At 59.5% G+C, this 20,155-nt stretch overlaps 5 protein-coding genes and 1 pseudogene across 5 annotated transcripts, besides 1 other annotated feature; all 6 read right to left on the bottom strand.

Annotated features, from left to right (window-relative positions):
• Positions 1-55: 55 nt before the first annotated feature.
• Positions 56-5,122, bottom strand: LDBPK_301580 (protein kinase, putative; the record flags this gene model as incomplete). The annotated part of the gene is made up of 1 exon (XM_003862822.1): positions 56-5,122. The coding sequence occupies one exon, from the start codon at positions 5,120-5,122 to the stop codon at positions 56-58; it is 5,067 nt and encodes a 1,688-aa protein (XP_003862870.1).
• A 1,207-nt stretch (positions 5,123-6,329) lies between these two features.
• Positions 6,330-7,829, bottom strand: LDBPK_301570 (pseudouridine synthase A-like protein, putative; the record flags this gene model as incomplete). The annotated part of the gene is made up of 1 exon (XM_003862821.1): positions 6,330-7,829. One exon carries the CDS (start codon positions 7,827-7,829, stop codon positions 6,330-6,332), a length of 1,500 nt encoding a protein of 499 aa, XP_003862869.1.
• A 1,778-nt stretch (positions 7,830-9,607) lies between these two features.
• LDBPK_301560 lies at positions 9,608-9,706 on the bottom strand (annotated as a pseudogene).
• Positions 9,608-9,706: a sequence feature.
• Positions 9,707-11,110: 1,404 nt separating this feature from the next.
• Positions 11,111-12,082, bottom strand: LDBPK_301550 (hypothetical protein, conserved; the record flags this gene model as incomplete). The annotated part of the gene is made up of 1 exon (XM_003862820.1): positions 11,111-12,082. The coding sequence occupies one exon, from the start codon at positions 12,080-12,082 to the stop codon at positions 11,111-11,113; it is 972 nt and encodes a 323-aa protein (XP_003862868.1).
• A 1,373-nt stretch (positions 12,083-13,455) lies between these two features.
• LDBPK_301540 (hypothetical protein, conserved) lies at positions 13,456-16,629 on the bottom strand (the record flags this gene model as incomplete). The annotated part of the gene is made up of 1 exon (XM_003862819.1): positions 13,456-16,629. One exon carries the CDS (start codon positions 16,627-16,629, stop codon positions 13,456-13,458), a length of 3,174 nt encoding a protein of 1,057 aa, XP_003862867.1.
• Positions 16,630-17,454: 825 nt separating this feature from the next.
• Positions 17,455-18,816, bottom strand: LDBPK_301530 (hypothetical protein, conserved; the record flags this gene model as incomplete). Its single annotated transcript, XM_003862818.1, has 1 exon — positions 17,455-18,816. One exon carries the CDS (start codon positions 18,814-18,816, stop codon positions 17,455-17,457), a length of 1,362 nt encoding a protein of 453 aa, XP_003862866.1.
• Between the last annotated feature and the right edge of the window lie 1,339 nt (positions 18,817-20,155).

Below are 20,155 nucleotides of genomic sequence, written 5' to 3'. Positions count from 1 at the left end.
GCCGTCTACGCGCAGTGTCTCTTTGCACGGCTGCACAGAAGGGCCGTCAACTGTGCTACTCGTAGTGGCGGTACAACTCGTCTTGTAGTGCTTGTTCGAGAAAGGATCTGAGGGCTTTGTGGACCGCCGCGAGTGTCATGCGGCACTCTGGCTGTGCCTCAGTTAAGCGCCGCACCAGCTTCAGCTCAGGGAACTGGGCAAGCAGCACCTTGTCGCGGTAGACCCCCTCGCGCACCTCACGCAGCACCGTCAAGCGTTCCGCGGTGGTCTTGGGCTGAAGGTACATCTCCGCTAGCACAACGCCGACCGAAAAGGCGTCTGAGGCAGGCGTGCACCGGTTGCCCTTGAGCTGCTCTGGGCTCGCGTAGAGCGGGGAGCCGACGCCGATCGTGTTGATCGCGTTCATGGAAACAAAACCGTCCACGCGCAGCTCCTGCTGGTACAAGAACTTAGCGAGCCCCAAATCGCCCAGCTGTACCTGCACGAAGCGGCGAAGCAGCCAACTCGCTAGACGGCGAAGAAAGTGTCGACCACCATCAGACTGCACAAGCGGCATAGTCGCATCCGCGGCGGTCATTTCCTCCTTCATCAACTTGCACTTCGAGCTGGCGCGCTGACGAGCCGCTGGGGGTGGTGGCCGCCGAAGCAGTCGCTCCTGCAGCATCTCAGTAGCCGTGCGGTGTGGCGGGTGCATGACAAAATCGAGCGCTGCCCGCTCGCCATCCCATGAAGGCAAGTTATCCAGCGAAGTCATGGTCGTCTCCGCCTTCCAATCGGACGTGAGAGAGGAAGCAGCACGGAACAGTTCCTGCATGCCAGGGGGGACCATTGAAGATCGCCGCGGTGCACAAGACACGCTCGGGCCGCAGCCACTGGACGCAAGCGTCGGCGGGCAGGAGCTCGGGTGACGCCGACACAAGGTAAGAGTTGAAGACGGGGAAGGTGCACAGGCCTCATTGCCACGATCACCGTGCCACGCTGCCGAAGCGCCAGAGTGCGAGGTCGCGGACCCTGGAAACCCCCAGAAACTCCTCGTGTCATCCTCATCCTCAGAGCCGTCATCCGCACCGCTCGTGCTCGACAAATTCGTCTGATGGACTTCCTTGTGGTACTGGCACCGGTAATTCATGAAGACATTCGTCGGCTTCACATCCCGGTGCAGGATGCCGCGATGGTGCAGGTACCGCAGCCCCGCCACAACCTGCATGGCGATGATCAAGTTTTCCACGCGATCAATGGAAGTGCGAGAAGCGAGGTACTGAGCCAGAGTCCCCTGGCACAGCTCCATCTGCAGGAATACCACGCGTGTGCCAATGATGGTGTTCTCCTCAGGCCGCTGGCTGCTGCCGTAGCTGTCGCCGCTACCCTCGCTACGGTCGCTGTCAGACCCTTGAGCGTCATCCCAAATGGACTCAAGATCTTCTCCCTCGCTGTCGGCGACGCCCTGAACAGTGGTGCCACTCACGCTGTTCGAGGCGGCAGAGGAAGTGCCGGGGCTGAGGACAGAGGTGATTGGCAGCTGCTTGCGTAGCCGATGCGCAGTGAGAGAAGCACGCGTGCCCCACGCAGACGGAGAAGCCGTCGACGAAAAGGTGAGAGGGCGCCGTGATGGTTGCGACCCTATCTTTGTAGGCGGGGAGATGCCTTTGCCCGAGTGCCTCAAACAATCATCTGCCGCGCCCTGCCGCTTCTCCGCCTGGCCCACAGGCATCGCGTCCCCGTCATCGTCCGTCAAATCGTCAGCGAATCCGTCCACGATGAGCCGTCTCCGGCCGTCGCCGCGGAGTTGCGGATGCGATCGCATCGGCGTCTTTTCCGGCGTTACCGCCCCACTTGTTGAATCGCTTCCCACAAGCATCATGCTCGAAAGGCTTGGGAGTATTAGGTGACGCCACCCACCTGGTGCACCGCGTGACTGCGACCTGTTGAGCATGTCTCCGTCTGAGTTGGTGGGAGAATGCGAGGCGCCGTCGCGTGCGCTCTGCCGAGTCGTCATGGGCATGGAAGAGGATGCAGAGTTGAGTCGCTTGCAGCGCCCCAAATTTGCCTCGTACGGGTGGCACACACCGATGAACGCTAGCTGCTGCGCACGAGTGGCGGAAATGACCTCGGACCAGCAGGTGTGGTAGCGCACCAGGTGACGATTCTCCAACATCGCATGAATCCGCACCTCCTGCAGAATATCGCGCTCACTATCGTAGTCGCGGGCGACCAGCACCTTGATGGCGTAGAAGACACCGGTGAAGCGATGTCGCGCGAGCAGCACCGCCCCACCGACGCCGCGGCCAAGCAGCATGAGCGGCTCGAAGTTTTCGTCGAAGAAACTAGCTGCCGGGATGTAATGACGCGGCGGCGAGCTGATGATGTGAGTGATGCTGCTGCTCGTCTCTTTGCTCTCGTAGGGAAAGGGTGTGGAAAAGCTTTTGGTGTGTACGGCGCGGGTGCCATTGCGATGCTCCGGGGCTGCTGCCGCTTCAGCAGCCCGCTCGCGTTCCCCTGCGTCGGACGAGGCGCTAAACGGGCCGCAGTCACCCCGTCTATCGCGCGCAAGCCAGGCGCTACGCACAGTCGCCCTCCTAGCGCTAAACACGTCATAGGCAGAAAGCGCACGCAAGACACGTGGGAGCCCGGTAGACATCGCACGCCGCGCCGAGGGTACCTCTGACGCCTCAAGGACAAATCCACGCAGAGTCGTTCGCGCCTTCGATGCGCTGGAGGCACTTATCGGTGCGCCAGCCGCAACCTCGACAACCCTAAGACTGCAAGCGTCACGTGGAAGCCATGGAACACGCCGCAGCTCGACGGCGGACATAGATCGCTCACCTGCGCGGCGCCGAAACGCCGCGTCGCCGCCGTTCTGTGAGCACCCCGATGCAGAGGATGACGGTAGTGTCACCCAGAATGCCTCCACAAGAGGGAGAGGCAGTTGCAGGAGAAGAAGAAACTGAAGAGGTGCCGAATCACCGTTTCCGGCGGCGGTAAAGCTGTCGAGCGTTGCACTCACGGCTCTGTACACGCATCCGCCCGGCCCGCACCGCACTGGGATTTCATTCGGCACTGCTTCGCGCCCCGCGGATGACTCCGCACTCCTGTCAGTGCCCGCATACTTGGGCCTCGCAGGCTTTTCTCTCGACCACTTCGTTGGTTCATTGCGGATGCCTCTCGGTGAGGTTGCCGAGATGGCAGATGACGACGGTGCAGGACTGACTGCGCGGAGAAAGTGGTACTGCGGGGGGAGTTGCTTGCGGCCCGCCATTACGTCCATGTCGATGTCCGACGCACTTGTGCTACCGTGGTGCAACGTGTTCTCGCTGCTGACCGACGAGAATGATAGCACAGCCGGCACTTGAGACGTGGCAAGCAGCTCTGCTTCGCCCTGCTGCCTCTCCACCACAGCCTCATCATCGGCATCGGAGAACGAAAGGTCTTTGCGTACGCGCTGTCTGGGCGCGTGCCATGTCAGGCCGAGCTGAATCGCTGGTGCTGCCAGCTTTGCTAGGCACGTGTGAGCTGCTTTCTGTATCGGAGCGGTCATCGTTTCCTTCCTTGTCTTCCTCCCCTTGGTGACCTTCGCTGAGGAGCGGGACACCGTCGCCTGCATGATCAGTGTCTCATAGCGCTGTGTTGTCAGCGACAGCACCGCACGCGGTAGCCCGTCGCCATTCGCATCAGAGATGCTAGCACAGCTGTCATGGCTCACCTCGGTGCCGCTGCCATCACTGACGGACGAGTAGATACTGTGAGCAGAGATGTCGAAAGACGATGTCGAGTCCAGCATCTCCGCTGATACCGCCACCTTCATGTCAGCTTTCATATAAATGCTATCAAGTGATGCCCCTGTGAACAAGTCCAGCTCGATGTATCCCTCCTCCATGTGGCGCAAGAGTAACAGTCGGTGATGATGACAGCAGACGGCATTCCAATGCCGCACTGCCTCCGGCAAGGGCATCCATAAGTGCGCCGTTGCGGCAACCTCGGCCAAATCACCTGTTTCCATCGCCGTGTCATCACGACTTAGCTGACCCGCTTCCTCCTCGCTAACAAAGTATCTGTGCGACGCACGTTTGGCGTCACTGCCGCCACCGTCGGGTGTCGCGCGTGCATCGACAACACAGCGTGGGCAGCGCCAGTACCACGCGACCTCGGCAAGTTGACTGGACGCGCACCCCACTGTCGGTGCTGCAAGGTCCACAGGCGTGATCGAGCCTGCCGCCGCCGCCGGCCGAGCTTTCGCGCTCGCATTAAAGCCGCTGTAGGCCGCCTCCGGAATTCGAGCCATAAAGTCGCAGGGCCGAAAGAAGTTGTCGCCGCTAGCATCGCTAACACGGCGATCCCCGACAGTTTCTTCCCGCACTTCACTCCGTCTACGCACGATCGCGGCTCGGCCGGCTGTGCTGCTACAGAGCAATGAGGTGGTAGCCGACGTTGTTGCACATGTCGGCTTTTGAGTGGCGGTGGCAGCCGAGGTGCTGGTGAATCGGGGCGTGCAGGGTGAGTAGGGCGAGGTGAACGCCGGAGACGGTGACGAAGATGAGAAAGACACACGTTTGCAGAACGGGCACGACGCGCCGATTGCCTGCAGCCCAAAATGGTGGGCTGCCGCAACTGGAGGAATCCCGTCGATCTTTCCCTCCCTGGTGCCTCGGGCGGCAGTGTCACAAGCTCCGTCCGCATCGCCACCGTTGACGCGACTATGCCCCTCAGTAAAACCCGACTTGGGTGATGCAGAGGAGATATCTCGGTGCTCACCCGATGCACGCGGCCCTTCCGCCGCTGCCCACCGAGCGAGCATGGTCGAGGCAGGCTCTAGAAGGCGAAGGCGCTTTGAAAGTGCACATTTAAAGCCAGCGCGCGCGTCCCGTTCAGCTTTCGCGGATGCAGCAATCGAGGACGCCGTTGGACTAGTACCGCCATCAGCCGCCGCCACCAACTCGGACGGCACGTCTTCGTCTCCAAGGCTGTGCGACCAAAGGTGTGTCAAGACGGCAACGCGCTCATCGTCATTGTCGGTGCTACCGTCGCTCACCTTCTCCGTCGTGTACTGGTAGCAGTGGAGCACCCCTGCCACATCGGTAGCGAGGAGCAGGCAAGCGCCATCCCAAACGGTTTCAGTACTTGCCATACTTCACGATCGAGGCGTGTGCGTGGGCCCGTCAGTTTTGCGCCACGCAAACTGTAAGATAGAGAAGAGGGTGACGAGACAGGCGGCTGGAGGGGGTGGCCTCCGTGGAGCTGTGCGGCAAACAGCTGTTCGCCCACGGGAACGGGAGGTGAGTGGAATGAGGTGGTCGCACACCCGGTGAAAGGATTCGACGACGCTTACACAACTGCCCTTTCGGGCTTACGCGTCCGGCTGCGCGTTTGAGGGGTTCGGCGGCAAAGCCACCCAATAGTGATACCAACACGTAAAGAACGATGCGCCAGCGAAACGAAGATGAGAGAACCTGTGCACACGCATGCAGCGAAAACGAAGACCACATATAATACAAAGAGGCGTGAGGAGAGGGGTTAAGGTGCCGCCGTAAGCAACCCAGAGAAGGGAAGGGAGGGGAGGGGGCGGCGCGCAACAAAGGGAGCGGGTTGGCAAGACCCCACCACGCCGTGACGGGAAGGAGTGGCAGAAAACTATGCGAGCGCAATGAAGACGCAGTAGCAGGCTGCCTCAGCACCAGTCACGCGCAGTGAAGCGCGGGTCTTCCTCTGCAGACGACTCGGTCTGCACGTTACAGTTGGTGCTGCTGGGACAGGTGACACTTGTTCGGCGACGCTTCAATACAAATGCGGTGCCACTGGGGAAAGAAGAGCAGCGAAGCAGGCAATGCAGAGCTGCAGAGATGCCGCACAATGAGAGGCTGTGGCCGCATGCACGAGTCCAAAAGCGGTGAGGAAACACAGAGGGTCGATGATTCCAAGACGTGCGTGCAAAGTCCTGAAGTCGCACAGGAGGGGCGCGGAGAAACGGCGAAGCGCACTTTGTTCATTCGCCGATGTCCGCGTCACAGCACGACCAAAGTATGGCGAAGAGGCTCCACCACTCCACTTACCCGAGCAGCCGTTCAAGCGGGTCGCGCTAACTGGGGGCGTGGGGAGAAGCCAGCTCACCTAGAAGTCTGCATTCGTTCTTGAATGACTTTTTTTTTCTTTCGCTTTCCAAATCATGTGCGATCACTCGTGCTTCGAAGATATGCTCGCGTTGCCGTGCACGCGGTGCGCCACGCGATCGCCTCTCACGAATACCATCCTGTTCGCTTCTTCTTCGACAAGAACAAAGAGCAGACCACCTTCGGCAATTATTTGTGCAGATCGGCACACGTGTCCGTGTCAGGATATTAGTCCTCGCTTACCACCTCTTTGTGCGCCGCCGCAGCGGCCGCCTTCTTCGCCTCATTCACTTCGTAGCGCGCGCGCTTCTTGCCGCTCAGCTCCCGCACCTCCTCCTCATAGGTGCGCTCTGTCTCGCGTTGCAAGAGAGGCACGTAGTTCACCGGCGCCAGAGGGGCGCTGGCAATGGTTTCTGCGGTCTGAGAAGTCTTTTCCTCACAGCTTGTCGTCGTCGACAGGGGCTGCCCTTTGTTGGCTTCTGTACGGAGGTAGTAGAGCAGGTCGCGCTTGCGCGCCTTGATCTGGCCGGCGGTGCCCGGGTCTGTCCAGTCGCACCCCGTGATGGACCACATATCCAAACGCCGCAGCTCGGGATCTCGCCAAGCAACAGCGCGCGAGCGGCCCTCGCCTGATGTGTCGCTTTTCTCCAGCGTGTCCTTGCGAAACATGTCTGCGGTACCAGTGTACCAGCGGAATAACTGGGACCGCATAGCGGCGGCAGATGTGGCGCGTATAAGAAGCGCGGTGCTGATGTCCTGCAGCTCCTGCTCCATCGCATGAAACGCGCAGTGGGACATCTGCCACTGAACATTGTCGAATCCGCAGTCCCACAGTACCAGTGGGGTACCGTCTGCCAGGGGATAAGTTGGTTTGCGATCACCTCGCTCTAGCAGCGTCTGGACCACGCTAGGGACCTCCAGCCCGCGGCCCACGAGAAACAGCACCTCCATGATGCAGCGAATCTGGTGGTACAAGAACGAGTTCGCTCTGATCTCAAGATACGAAATAAGCTCTGGCAGAGCCTCACTCGGGTGCAGGCCGACCGAGAACACCGTGCGCACAAAGTTGCTCACATTCACAACGTCCATCTTGCAGAAGTTGCGGAAGTTGTGCGTCCCGAGGAAGAAGGCGGCAGCCTCCTGCATTGCTTCCAGGTTCAGCCCGCGGTGGAAAAAGTAGTAGCGGTAGGTGCGATGGACACAGGAGAAGCGTGCGTCGAAGGCGTCGTCGACCAACGCACAGCCAACGATGCGAATCGTTGAGGGCAGGACGTTGTTGAGCATGCTGCAGTAATCCAGTGGCGGCAGCTGCGGCTCCGCATCTGCAGTGCACGACGCGCGAGCGGTAAGGGATAAGGCGTTCCCGAGGGCACTGACGCCCTTATCGGTGCGACCGCACCGCCCAAAGTTGTGGGGCCCGTCCTCCGGGATGAGACGAAGCCGCCGCAACGCATCGCACACGAGTCCCTCCACTGTGTTGTCCGTCTCCTTCTGTTTTGCGAGACCGTCGTGCACGTGACCGTGATATGCCAGCCGCAGCGCGATCTTTCGGCTTGGGTAGCGGTCGAACAAGAACGCCCTCTCCGTCCTTTGCTTCTTTGTACTGCCCAGTTTGAGCAGCGCCGTCGGTGGCAAGGCAGCGGCTTCGCGGCTGCCGCAGACCGAGGCCGAAGATGCCACTGTGCCGGCAACGGCGCTATGGTCGTCGGCTGTGGAAGAGGACGCCATCCCCCTCTGTAGCCTTTTTCTTTCGTCTTTCTGTTTTGCGTGCGCTGAACGTAGGTGTCTGAGTTCGCAAGTAGTATGGGGAAAGGCGAAAATCACGGGGCAGCCGACAATACATCAGCGCGCATACCCGAACGGTGCAGAGAGCCGCGATGCGTCGCCTCTGGTTCTTCGACACGAAAGCGTTGTGTGCGCGAAGGGCTGGGCTGGTTGGAGTTTCGAAAAAAAAAAAAGAAAAGAAATCTGCGCGCGTCTCTGCGTGTGCGCCGCGTCTCAAGTGTCTACAGTTTTCGAAAAGAGGGAGGTGAGCAATGACTTTCGAAGAGAGAGGAGAGAGAGAGAGACTTGAAACGCCTCTGTTAGCACGGCAATGAGCACAACACGACAGAAGCCGCATCGGCTGCGGTACTCGGGGATTGCAGCGTTTGCCGCAAAAAGAGGCCGCCCCGCACACCTTAGAGGGACACACAGAAGCAGCCGAAACCCGCCAGAGCGAAGCGTTTCCACAAAGACACAGAGGCAGGTCCACACACGGAGGTGCAGCTCCACAAGGGTGCGCACGTTTGCCTTGGCCAACGCGCGCGTTATCGAGAGAGCCATTCCGCTCTCCCTCCAGCTCTCCCAAACTGTTCTCTCTTCCGTGTTTGTGAGAGGTGATTTCCTTTTCTGTATTTCTCTTGTGTATGTGTGTGCGTGTGTGTCTTAGTGCCCACGAGCAGAAGAAGGTAGGAGCGCCCTTGGAGCAAGCCCCGTCTCCCCCTCCCTGAAAAAAAAAAGAAAAAAAAAACGAAGGAGAAGGCGCTCGCGAAGCAAGCAAGCGCACGACGGGCAGGGCAGAGCAGAGAGAAACGCGCATTACTCGCCAGTTTGGCAGGGCCTCCGGCCAAGAGGACACAGGCGTTCGGCTCTCCACAGAAGCGTGGCCGTGAGGACACGTCGCTGATCGCATTGCCTTGCCCTCCTCTACCGTCACACTGTTTGCCTTCGGCGCATCACCTCCACAGCTTTACCTCCCGCTCTGAGGAGCGCACTGTGACGCTCATCTTTGCTGCGTTGCAACCAAAAAGGCATGCAAGCACCCTCCCCTGTGGCGCTCGCGCCGGGTGCGCTGCAGTACGCCGCTGCAGCAGTGAACTCCGTGCCGATAATCTCGACGACGCGCAGTGCAGTCAGAGAGACTCGTCATTGGGAACTGTCTGTTACATTCCCCGGCAAGGACAAGACTCTTCCGAAAAACTCGCTCAAACTGCGCTGTCAAGGAGGCGTCAACAGGCTGCACATGGCCACCTCCTGGTGCTATGCAGCTCAGCCAGGAATCACGCGAACGATAGAACACTGACGACCTGAATGCCGGCGCAGAGCAGGTTCGGGTCGCGCACCGCATAAAGCCTGCCGGAATGTGGCCACAGTGCCGATGGCTGCATCGGAGCGCACGTGAAATGCACGTATGGCCGCCACCACCTTGCGATGCAGAGCCGGCTTCTCGTGCACAAGCAGCCCTGCCAAGTCCTCGTGCACCACGGTCATGAGCTTGGGCCACAGCATCTTTGCCGCCGCCGTCGAGGCTGACGGCCCCTATAGATCATTGTGTGGCTTGCAGTCGTATTGGATGGTGCCGGCCGCCATGTGCATGAATTCGTTGCCTGGGTTCACCATGAAGCCTGCGGAAAGATGGCCTGTGCGCTTGTCGATGAGTTTTTTTTGTGTGAGTGAGTTTGGTGCATTGGATGGAGGCGAGCTCGATGTAGTGGGTGCGGAGTGACCACTCCTTCAGGAGGCCCTCATCCTTGGCAGTGCTGCTGGTAAGAGCCGCCTCCGATCCCTTCAAGTCTGCCTCCACGAGCTGGTCCACCCCCCCCCGCGCTTCGAGGAGGCCTCATCCACGTGCTTGACGTAGCGGAAGAAATACAATGAGTGTCCCTGCTACGTCTCGGTACTCTGCAATTTGGACTCGATGGTCAAGCTGAAGTCGCCAGTGTCGCAGGTGCCTGAGAGAAGGTACGAGAGATGAAAAGTGTAGGTCGTGGCACGTGTGCTGGTGGCGTGTGAGCGGTGTTGCATGCGCGGGTACGCAGAGCTGCTATCACTCCTGTCAGAGCGGGCACCGGCATCACTCGTGTTTGCACTGCACCACGCGTACACACAAAGCCCTTCGTTGTCGATCGTGTGCTACACGACAACGTCCAGCGCGTTAAAGTTTTCGATTCTCAGTGAAAGAGCGGCAATCCCCCGTCCCTTTTTTTTTTGCTTTCGTTTTCGCCTTCCTTCAATGGTGAGGAACAGCAGCAGTTCCTTCTCAGCATCCGTTGCACGCCACCGGGTCCGCGCTTTTCTTCAACAGCGAATGGTCCATGAGCAGCGACGTGATGCATAGATATGTAAAGCACCGGCGTTGAGAGGAAGGGGTAGCGAGCGTAGCGAACGGACAGGAAGCAAGGGAGAAGAGCAGAAAATGCGATGAGAGAAGCAAACGCCGGCGGCGGCAAGGTAAGAGAAGAAGGGGAGGCTGGTCTCGCCACGTTTTCTCCGGCCTCGTGCGTTCGGTCACCTCGCTGAGGTCGAGGAGCAGCATGGATTGGCGCTCTCACCCATCAGGCGAAGAAACGCAAAAACTCAAACGTGCAGCGAGCGCGGCGAGACACCGGCTCTCCTCCTACTTGTACGTCGAACCTCCACATCTGCTACCGCTCCCCTATTTGAAGAGCAGAGAGGGCGCCACCGCCCGTCTATGCACAATTTTCGCACGGCGCACAACAAGCGAAAAAAGAAGGGTCTTGCTAACTTGCTCTTCATCATGCCTCGCTGATGGCGTGCGAATCCGCGTCGCTTGTGAAGAAAAATGCTCGCCTGCTTCCGTTAACGTAGGGTATCGCCGCCGCCGCCCTCCTCCGCCCACGCTCAGACGATGGTGTGGTGGTGAGATTAAAAAGAAGAGCGAACGGAAGATAAGCAGAGCCGCGGCGGTGAAGGTTTTTTTTTACACAGCACACACAGGCATCATCAATCTCAAGATGGCACGCGGCAGAGCCGAAGAAGACGGTGAGGTGCGAGGTTGTGGGGAGGCGGGAGGTGTGTGTGGGGGGAGGAAGGACTGCTGCCCATACAAGAAGAGAATGGAACCGCATCTGCATTAGCTCTGTGCTAGACTTTGATCTTCCTCGCTAGCCGCTTGCCTCCGACTGCTTTGCCGGTCCACTGTCCCTTCACCTTCGCCTGCGACAGCGCTTCACCACTGCGGCTCGCGTCGCCATCACACGTGCCGTGGGGGGAGGCTGCATCTGGGACTAGTGCGTCTCCTGAGGAGGGTGTGCCACAGGTTGAGTGCCTCCAGCTTCCGCCTCGCGCCGCACCGGCGCCTCTTGAAAGCAACGCCGCTTCTCATCTCGAATAAGCTTCATTGTGTGGCGAATGTGCAGCGCGATCTCCTCGACGCTAGCCATACCGCCGATCCCGATGTCGCCACAAGCCAGGCGCTTGCTCTCAGGACCAACAACCTGATACATCGATTCACGCAGCGTCACAGGGAGCGGAGGGCCACGCGCAGTAGCAGCAGCAACGGCGCCGGCAGTCACCGCGGCCGACGAAGAGGAGGTGTTTATCGCCGTCGTCGCGCTATCCTCAGCCTCTCTCCCGTTTGTCTCCGCGCTTTCCTTTACAACGGCCCTCGAAGGCGACGCGCAGCTGTCGCCTACCGGAAAGCTGGTCTTGATCATGTTAGTGCATGATGTGCAGCTCCGCGCGTCTGGATCGCAGTACCACTCCGCCAGCTGATTCAGCTGTTTTGCCGTAATGGGGTGCGTCCACATGGCGGTGTTCATGGCCGGGCACAGGATCACCGGCTTCTGCTTCACCTCCCACGCCCGCATGACACTCGAGACCAAGTTGTCGCACAGCCCTGTCGCCACCTTGGCGAGCGTGTTCGCGTTGAGTGGAGCAATCACAACGAGGTCTGCCCATCGGCGCAGCTCAATGTGCACCACGGCATCGTTCATTGCCTGCCACTCACTCCACTCCTGCTCGTCCGTGATGATGCTCTGAAACGGGATGCCCGTCTTGGACGGCTGTGCGCGACGGAGAAAGTGAAATGCAGCCTTTGTAGCGGCAATGCGGATGTTGCACCGCTCTGTCGAGAGCTGATCCAGCAGCAGCCCTGTCTTGATTGCTGCGACACTGCCCGTGATTAGAAGCAACAGATGCACCGAGGGGTACTTCTCCTCGCTCGGCAGAGAGGTCTGAGGCGACTCTGGAGAGGCCATTCTTCGCTCGCAGGGTTTGCCGTTAGTTTGGGCCGCGCGTAGCCGCCGCCACAAAGGAAAAAAACGCTACTCTGGAAGGTGAGTAGAGAAGAGCGGGCAAAGGGCTGCAGCGAGTCAAGCTCTCTGAGCACAGGGAGAGCGGCGGGGACAGGGGAGAGGTGGTGCGATGATGGGGACAGAAAATATTCGCTTGGCCCGATAATTCCGTGAGGCGGGGTGTGGTTGACCTGAGGCACACACAACGCACGATAGAAGAATCACAGGCAGGCAGCCTGTCCAAAAAAAAAGAGCAAAACGAAAAGAAAAACAGCGCGAAAGGGCGAGAAGGAAGAGGCGGACACACATGCAACACTATAAGGGGCGAAGAAGAGGGGTGCAGAGGTGCGTGACTGCAACGACGGCACATGCGCTAATCGAGATAAAGGTGACTAGGTATGCGCGCGTGCGTTCGTAGGAGAGAGAATGGGGGATGGAGATGCACTGCCTTGGAGAGACAAGGAAGAGATATGCGGAGCTCCGTGAGTGGGCGTGTTTCCATGCATCAAAAAGAGGCCGTGACGAGCAGACTCGTTGGAGCAGTTTCGCGTTGTGGTCGACAGGTGCCGTCGGTAAGGGCGTCAGTGCGCGTGTGTGGACTTGTTGGGCGCAGTGAAAGCAAGACGAAAAAAGGGGGTAAGATAGACACCGAGGGAGGAAGACAGGAATGCCGTCGCGGCGGCACAGTGGAGGAATGGGGGGAGGCGAAGAGGTATGTCCCCTCCCCCACCGCCCACAGACAGTCACGCCGGTACAGAGGCGCACTATACTCCGCCATTAGTGGGGGTTGCGCTGAAAGTGCGGTCTCGCAAGAGGCACATCGTCATAGATGCTACAGAAACCCTCGAGAGGAAGCCGTCTTGCGGATGTGTTAAGGACAACATGAGGTCATTCGCGGTCCCTTCCCACACCTTTCCCTTTTTCTTCGTCCACATGTTCGCCAGGCAAACAATCGAGGGCCCAATCAATCGTGGAATGCCGCTAGGTGTGCATTCTTCCACCTGCTCTGAAGCTTAGCCGAAAGCGATGGATAAACGCACCTTGGCATTGCTGAGCGGCCTGCGGCTACACAGCTTCATGGAGCTAGAGGAGAGCTGCGGAGCAGCAGTACCCCTCCCTCAGCACATCACCATCATCGCCATCGCCCCGGTCGAAAAGAAGTGGAAAAGACCTGTTTCATGTGAGTATCTCTCGCACTCCACCCCATACGAGTGTCGTGTATCGTGCACTGCTGACGCTCTCGCTCCAATTTGTTTGACCGGCGCATACGCACAGCCACAGCGGCGCATCCTGACTTTCATCCCCCTTCCTCGCCCACACGATCCCACCTGTGGGCCCTAGTCCTCGTCGATGTCTTCGATCTCGTCCCCGGGTGGGATTAGCGGGCGCTCCGCACTGCCCTCCGTCGCAGCGCCGGCAGTCCTGTCGCCAACGCCGTCTGTGGACAACACAAAAAGGTCGCTTCGGAGCTGAGCCGTGGCAGGGTTGCGGCCACGCTGCAGAATCGCCATCTGCAAGGGCGTGCAGGGGCGCAGGCACGGTCTCTTGTTCACAGAGTGAGCAGAGGGCACCGGCAATGGCGGTGCCGACGCTGACAAGGAAGACGATGCGAATCGAAATACCGTGCGACGGGGTGCCGTGGTAAGCATCGTAGATGTGCCGGGTGAGCATGATGGCAGGGACGGTGCGTCTGGCGCAATGTGCACGCCACGGCTCTGCGCCGTCGTGTTTGTCCCTTCACAGGCTTGCGACAGCGACGCCAACGCAGCAGAGGCCGGAATGCGCTCCGCATGGGACGACTGCAGCGGCAGCGGAGGGCTCACGGTGAGCAGAATATAAGGGGCTAAGGCGTAGTAGTCGAGCAGCACAGCCTCGGTGCTGCCGCAGCGGTACAGCAGGTCAGGCAACCCCTCACGCAAAACGTCCACCTCTTCCGCCTGGATACGTGGTGTGAGCGTCGCATGTGATGATGAGCCGCCGCCAGCACCGGCGTCGAAGCGGCGTCGTCGGTTACTGTCGCTGCCGTAGCTTGCAGAAGATCCACGGGCACCTACTGCGGGCACACTCTCGAGCCGCGCGAGGGCCTGCTGGACCCACTCCCGCTCACTAATGTAGGCAGCGGGATCTGCTTCGGTGCGGTCCTCCCCTCTGCGCATCGAATAGGGCATCGCGCTGTAAGAAATGTCGCGGAGGCGCGGATACGCCAGACGAAGGTATGGCGGCGGCTCCTGAGCGACGAAGCCTGGCGGCGGGCGCACCTCGGTCTGAATCGCGCGGTACGTGAGGTGAAATAGCTGAAGCGCAATGGACTCCAGTAATCGTCCCATGTTGCCGAGGTTCTCGCCAGCGGTGGTGCGGTCGGCCAGCTGACGGCGCTCACGCAGCGCAGCGGCGTTCGGCACGCCAGCGAAGCTACCACTCAGCTCCGAGGCCCGCAACGCGTCTGCGTCACTCGCGGCGTCGATGCAGCGTGCGTACTGAGGCAGCTGATCATCGCCAAAGTAGCGAATTTGGTTGTTCGTCAGGTAGTCCAGTATCTTGCGCGGTGGCACATTTAAAGTGCCCAGCACCTCATCGATGCAGTACTTCTGTGTGAGCAACCGGCCGATGGCGTGAGAGAGGCCGAGGTACTCGTCCCTCGTCATCGGAAGGACGCTGCGTTGCTGCGACCCAGTGGCAGACGCCGGAGGTGCCGCGCCTCGATGCGCAAAGCGGCCCGCCCTGCTTTTTGGGCCGCGTCTTCTTTGGCCATCCACATCGGCCATTGCCTGCATGCGCTCCATCTGCGAATCAAGCAATGACAGCATGTTCACTGCGGGCGGTGACGACGGCTGGCGGGGCCGTTTGCGGGAGGCTGCACCACCTACCTTGGCATGCGTGTTGTCGTCGCCATTGCGGGATGTCTGTGGTTCAGGAAAACTGGTGAATTCGGCGGAAGAAAATATGTGGACCGTTTCGCCAGAGCCCTTAGAGCTTACCTCCTCTACAACGTCACTCTCACGCTCGCTGTCGATCTCGCCGTCTTCATCCTTGCCTTCCCGGTGCACTACTCCGGATGCTTTCGAAGCCGGTTTAGCGGGAGATACACACGGCGTCGAATGCGAGGCGTAGATGCTCAGTCCGACGTCCGTGGTACCACTCAGCGAGAGCACGCGAGCATCAGCGACGCCGGCGCTGGCTGCCACAACACCCTGGCGGGCCGCCAATCGCTGCTTTTCCAGCCTCATCCAGATCGTCGCGGCAGCTTGCGCTGCCTGGCTCCATGCTCCTTCGACTGACTCACCACTCTGGTGTGCCGCCGGGACTTGTGAGTTCGATGCAGGCATTAGGCACAACCACTGTACTTGCAGGAGGGCTTGGCGGATGTCGCCCTGGCTGCCCGCCACGATGGCGTTCAACGTCTCTGGGTCTATGAGATCAATACTAGAGGATGCAGTGCAAGCAGTTGCAGTCGCGATCGCAGCCGCAGATGTGGGTGTAGACGCCTTCCGCTTCGCCTTTGTGGTACGCCGAGCGCTCGTGAGAGACGCAGACGGTGGCACGGTGGACGATGAAGACAGAGAATTGTCAAAACAGCTCATCGCGGCCGTGCTCGCTGCCCACCGCCGCTTCTGCGCATGCCGCTGCACCTCTACATCCAAAATGCTCTGCAGTCGCTTGCGCAGGTTGATCTCCGTTATCGGTGTGCAATGGAACAGCTCCACCGCAGGGCTTTGGAGCAGCGTGGATGGGAAAGATGTGCTCAGGTCGAGCTTATCGTTGTGTGTGTCGTGCGTGGTGTGAAGGAAAAAGATGAGGTTGCGGCGAAGATGCTGCATCAGACACAATCGCCTGCCCACACGTGTGCCGGACGAAAGGAGTGGTCCCTGCTCCTGCTCTTCGTGCTGTGCCATGGCACGCAGCTCCTCGTACTCTCTGAGGAACAAGAGCGTGCAACGATGCAGCGCGTGGGATGCGGGCTCACCGTAGAACTTGATGATGTGCGCATGATTTGTCGACAACTCTGTCGAGCCTGCGCTTCCTGCCATGGTGCCAGCGCGGCTACCCGCAGAGCTGCTGCGGCCGCCGCTGCTCATGCAGCTTGCCGGTGATTCGGTGAGAGACGGCAGCTGCAGCTCGCCGCCACCCAGCTGGCCTCGACAATAGGAAACGACGCTATTCAAGTACTGCGCATAAGCAGGTACGGTGGCCTCGCACGTGTGAAAGATGTGAAAGGACGTGCTATGGGACTGAGCCAACTGCCATGTTGCACCTGGGCCAGCGTGAGACGTGCTGTGGGTTGCGAGCACAGGAGCATCCACCAGTGCAGCATCCTCGCACAGTAGTACCTTTAAGGTTTCAAGCTTGCCGCAGCCAGGAGGTCCGTAGAGGAGGACAATGTGTGGTGCTGCACTCGACAAAGCCTTGCCTCTGCCGCGTGCCTGCTGGATTACAGTGGACAGTGTCACGATCTTCTGCCGACTCCACGCCACATCCGCCACGGTGCGAGGAGCGTACACTTCATGTAGCATGCCTACACAGCGACGGCGGCGTTCATAGTCGGTGCTGCAGGTGCTCACTCCAATAGATGACCAAAGAGAGGGCGTGTGTGACTCCTGTGCCGCACAAACTGTGAGGACGACGGTGACAGAGTGGTAGACAAACGAATAGGCGCACGAGAGAGAGAGAGAGATCAACGAGATCGCAACTTTGAGGAGGAGCAAGACAAAAGGGAAGCGGCAGAGGGATACGCGTGAGTGCGACTACGTGCGGGCATGTGCCTGTGCAGTCGCTTGTGCTGGCGCGTCAGTGCCACGTATGGGTAGAGAAAAGCGTGTGAAGCAACGTGCAGCAGCGCTCTGTGTGAGTGTGTGTGTGTGTATGGGGGGGGTGCTTCTATGGTGTGCGGGTGTGCTGGCTTTCAAGGATATGGAGGTGCATCCTGTCGGTGCAGACGTTGGCATGCACAAAGAAGGATCAATTTGTTGGCAGGGAAAGGGAAACAAATAAATGAAGGAATGAGCAAGCTTGGCACCAGCCGCAAGACTGGGTCTTGAGACGGCATGGCGCCGCAGTGCCTGTCGCCGCGGTAAAGTACGCCGTTTACTTTGACACAAAGCGAGTCGTGCACGTCTCACCCGGCACCACGTCCCGCCTTCAGCGGTCAACAGCGTGAGTGGCACGCGCCACCGAGCCCCTGCTTCATCGATGCGCATCTCACACACCGCAGTGTACTCTCTCCTCTTCGTCCTTCGCAGCACGGCTCCTAAAAAGGTGTACACGCCTTTGCGGTCTTCTCGTGGTGCGCCATGCGCAAAGAGAGAGAGAGAGAGTCGCATCCACAGACGGTGACCGGCTTACATCTCTCGATCCTCTGAATCCTCCAGGTCCAGTCCAGTAAAGTCCACCGAGGCCACAAACTCGGTCCACTCGCAACGACTCGCGGAGAAGGAGGCATCGTGTTGCCCTGATAGCCCCAAGATCTCGCGACGCCGCTTCTTCTTCAGCGCCACCCGTTCAACCTCATCGAGGCGGGGCGTCACTGTGCCGGGCAGAAGCAGGCGCCAAGCGTGCAGGTACATGCGCCGCGCGCCGGCGGCCGCCCATGTGGATGTGGATGACCCTAGCGGCAAGGCGGCGCACCACGGTAGGTCAGCGCAGTACGAGGTGTCCCCAACAATAGGGAAACCGATGGCGCGGCAGTGCACGCGGAGTTGATGGCGTCGACCCGTGTGCGGAGCGAGCAGCACCAGCGTCACCGGATAGCTTGTGACAGACGGGGAATCCTTAGCGATTGCGTCGCGCTGTGGCGCCTCGCCGCCCGCTGGTGGAGGTTCGGCCAAGTAGGTGCGCTTCAGCACTAAGAGGCTTGTTTTAGCGTCACGGCTTTGCTCTGCCGTAACAGCCATGCGGAGGTGCTCGGGGCCCGTTAAATCGTAGCCCACCGGCAGATCAACAAAGACGACCGAACGCGTTGCAGTACTCTCTAGCAGCGTACGGTAGATAAGGTCCTCCACCACGTCTGCCGGCACGGAAGCGGGATTTTCTGGTGCTGAAGTGCTCAGCGATGGAGCACCGCTTCGACGAGAGTGATACCGATGCACCACAGTCACCGGCACGCCCTCCTCCGCGTCCTTGGAATTCGCCAGTCCCACCGCTTCCCATGCTGTCTTACGCGGACGTTGCAGAAGGTACCGGAACCCTGCCACTTCGTCCCCACCCGCCGAGTTCGCCGAGGATTCTCCGCTCGTGGATGCAGAGCAAACAGCCCGGACGCAGCCCAGCCCTTCCCATGCCTTGTTGCACGCATTCGCCCACGCGGCAAATGACGACCGACGAGCCTTTGTATCTGACGTGAAAGTAGAGCCTGGCTGGTCACTCGAGGCGCCATCCTCCGTCGGCGCCGTATCGCTTGGCAAGTGTCCATGCAGCAGTGCAACATAGTACTTCCGAACCGTGCGCATCTCAAAACAGTGGGCAAGTCGCGCGGCCATATCTTTAGTAAAGGCCAAGCACAGAACCCCGCTCGTACCGAAGTCAAGCTGATGCACAAACTTCAGCTGCTTCTTTCGCTTCTTTTCTTTTTGCAGCTGCTCATGTGTATCGTCGAAGATGCCACGGGCTTTCATGTGCTCGCACACCAGGGACTCTACGGTGCGGCCGTAGATGGTTTCATCGCCGTCCATGCGGATGCCTGGGGGCTTGCTCAACACCAGCATCTCTGCGTTCTCATAGATCACATCAAGCGCGTCGAGTGATGCAGCTGATACGACAGCGTCTTTGCCATTCATTTGCAATGTGCTGTCAATGGCTTTTTCATGAAAGGGAACAAAACGAGAGTCACCAGAGTAGAGGCGTCCTGTGCACGTGCAAGGTCAGCATGACGAAGAAGAGGAAGGGGAGCAGAGGAAGGGGTCGCTGGCCGCCGGCATTACGGCTCATTATGCACTTGAGAGAGAGAAGAGAAGACTAGCACACGCGACCGTCGGCACGTTCTCCGCTTCCGGTGAGCCCCCGGTCTTTGCTTTAACACCTTCCCCAGTCCAGATCGTAGCAAGCTGTACCCTTTGCCGACGTGCCGCTGTCAAATCCTCTGCGAGGAGAGTGCAAGTCCGTGGACGCCTTCCCTCACGCTTCTCGCTATCATTTGCTTGTTTGATTCTTTGCTCTGATCCTTCCGCGCCATAAGGCAGCGTCGCTTTCGAGCTTCTGCCGATTGTTCCGTTTTCATCAGCAGCGATAAAAAAAAACAGTTACTTCGTTCGTCTCTGTCCCTCTTTCCTTCTCTTCCGCTCACACGACCTCGACAGCGCTGTCGAATTCATCAGCGAGCATGTGCAGGTGCAGGCACACAAACCGTCCGTAGGCAATGCTTCCCCCTTTTCCACCCTGTCTTCTCACCCAGCCCTGCCTTCAGGTCACCAAAAACAGTTTCCTCTCCGTTCCACGAAAGCAGACGTAAACACAGCCCATTTGCGGGTCCGTAGGCAGATTCTGAGAAGGCAGCAGTGAGGCCGGAGAGAGCCATCGCAAGAACTCTCGTGGGCACCACCAGAAACCAGTCACGCCGATGAAGAGCCACGCACATCGAGGTCACCAAGAGGCAGCAGAGTTGCCGAAACAGACCACCACAACGAAGAGAAAAAAAGACATGAGCACAACGCCGAAGTAAAATCAGAGTTGAAAAAAACACAGAATAATAATAAACAATGCAGAAAAAACAGGAGCACATCAAACGGCACAGAGGCCGAAACAGCACAGACGCCGAGTGCAGCGGTGACGGAAGTAGGCATCTTTTACCGTGTTCATCCTCTGCCGCGCAACACGACTCCACCTCCGCGATGCGCCCCCACCTCTCCCCGTCACATGCCACAGGTCACACCGCGCGGGACGAGGCAGCGGTGGGCACACGCGTCACAGCGCTGCGCCCACCCAGGCACACAAGCACGGCCGCTGCCTCCAGCTCTGCAAACCACCCGCTCCGCCGGCCGCCACCCCTCCTGGCGCATCCCCCTCGCCGTGGCGCAGGCTCCCCACACCAGGAGGCAGTGCCAGGGC

Source organism: Leishmania donovani, chromosome 30, assembly GCF_000227135.1.
Source record: "Leishmania donovani BPK282A1 complete genome, chromosome 30".
Lineage (NCBI taxonomy): Eukaryota > Euglenozoa > Kinetoplastea > Trypanosomatida > Trypanosomatidae > Leishmania > Leishmania donovani.
This window is presented reverse-complemented; position numbering and strand designations above follow the sequence as displayed.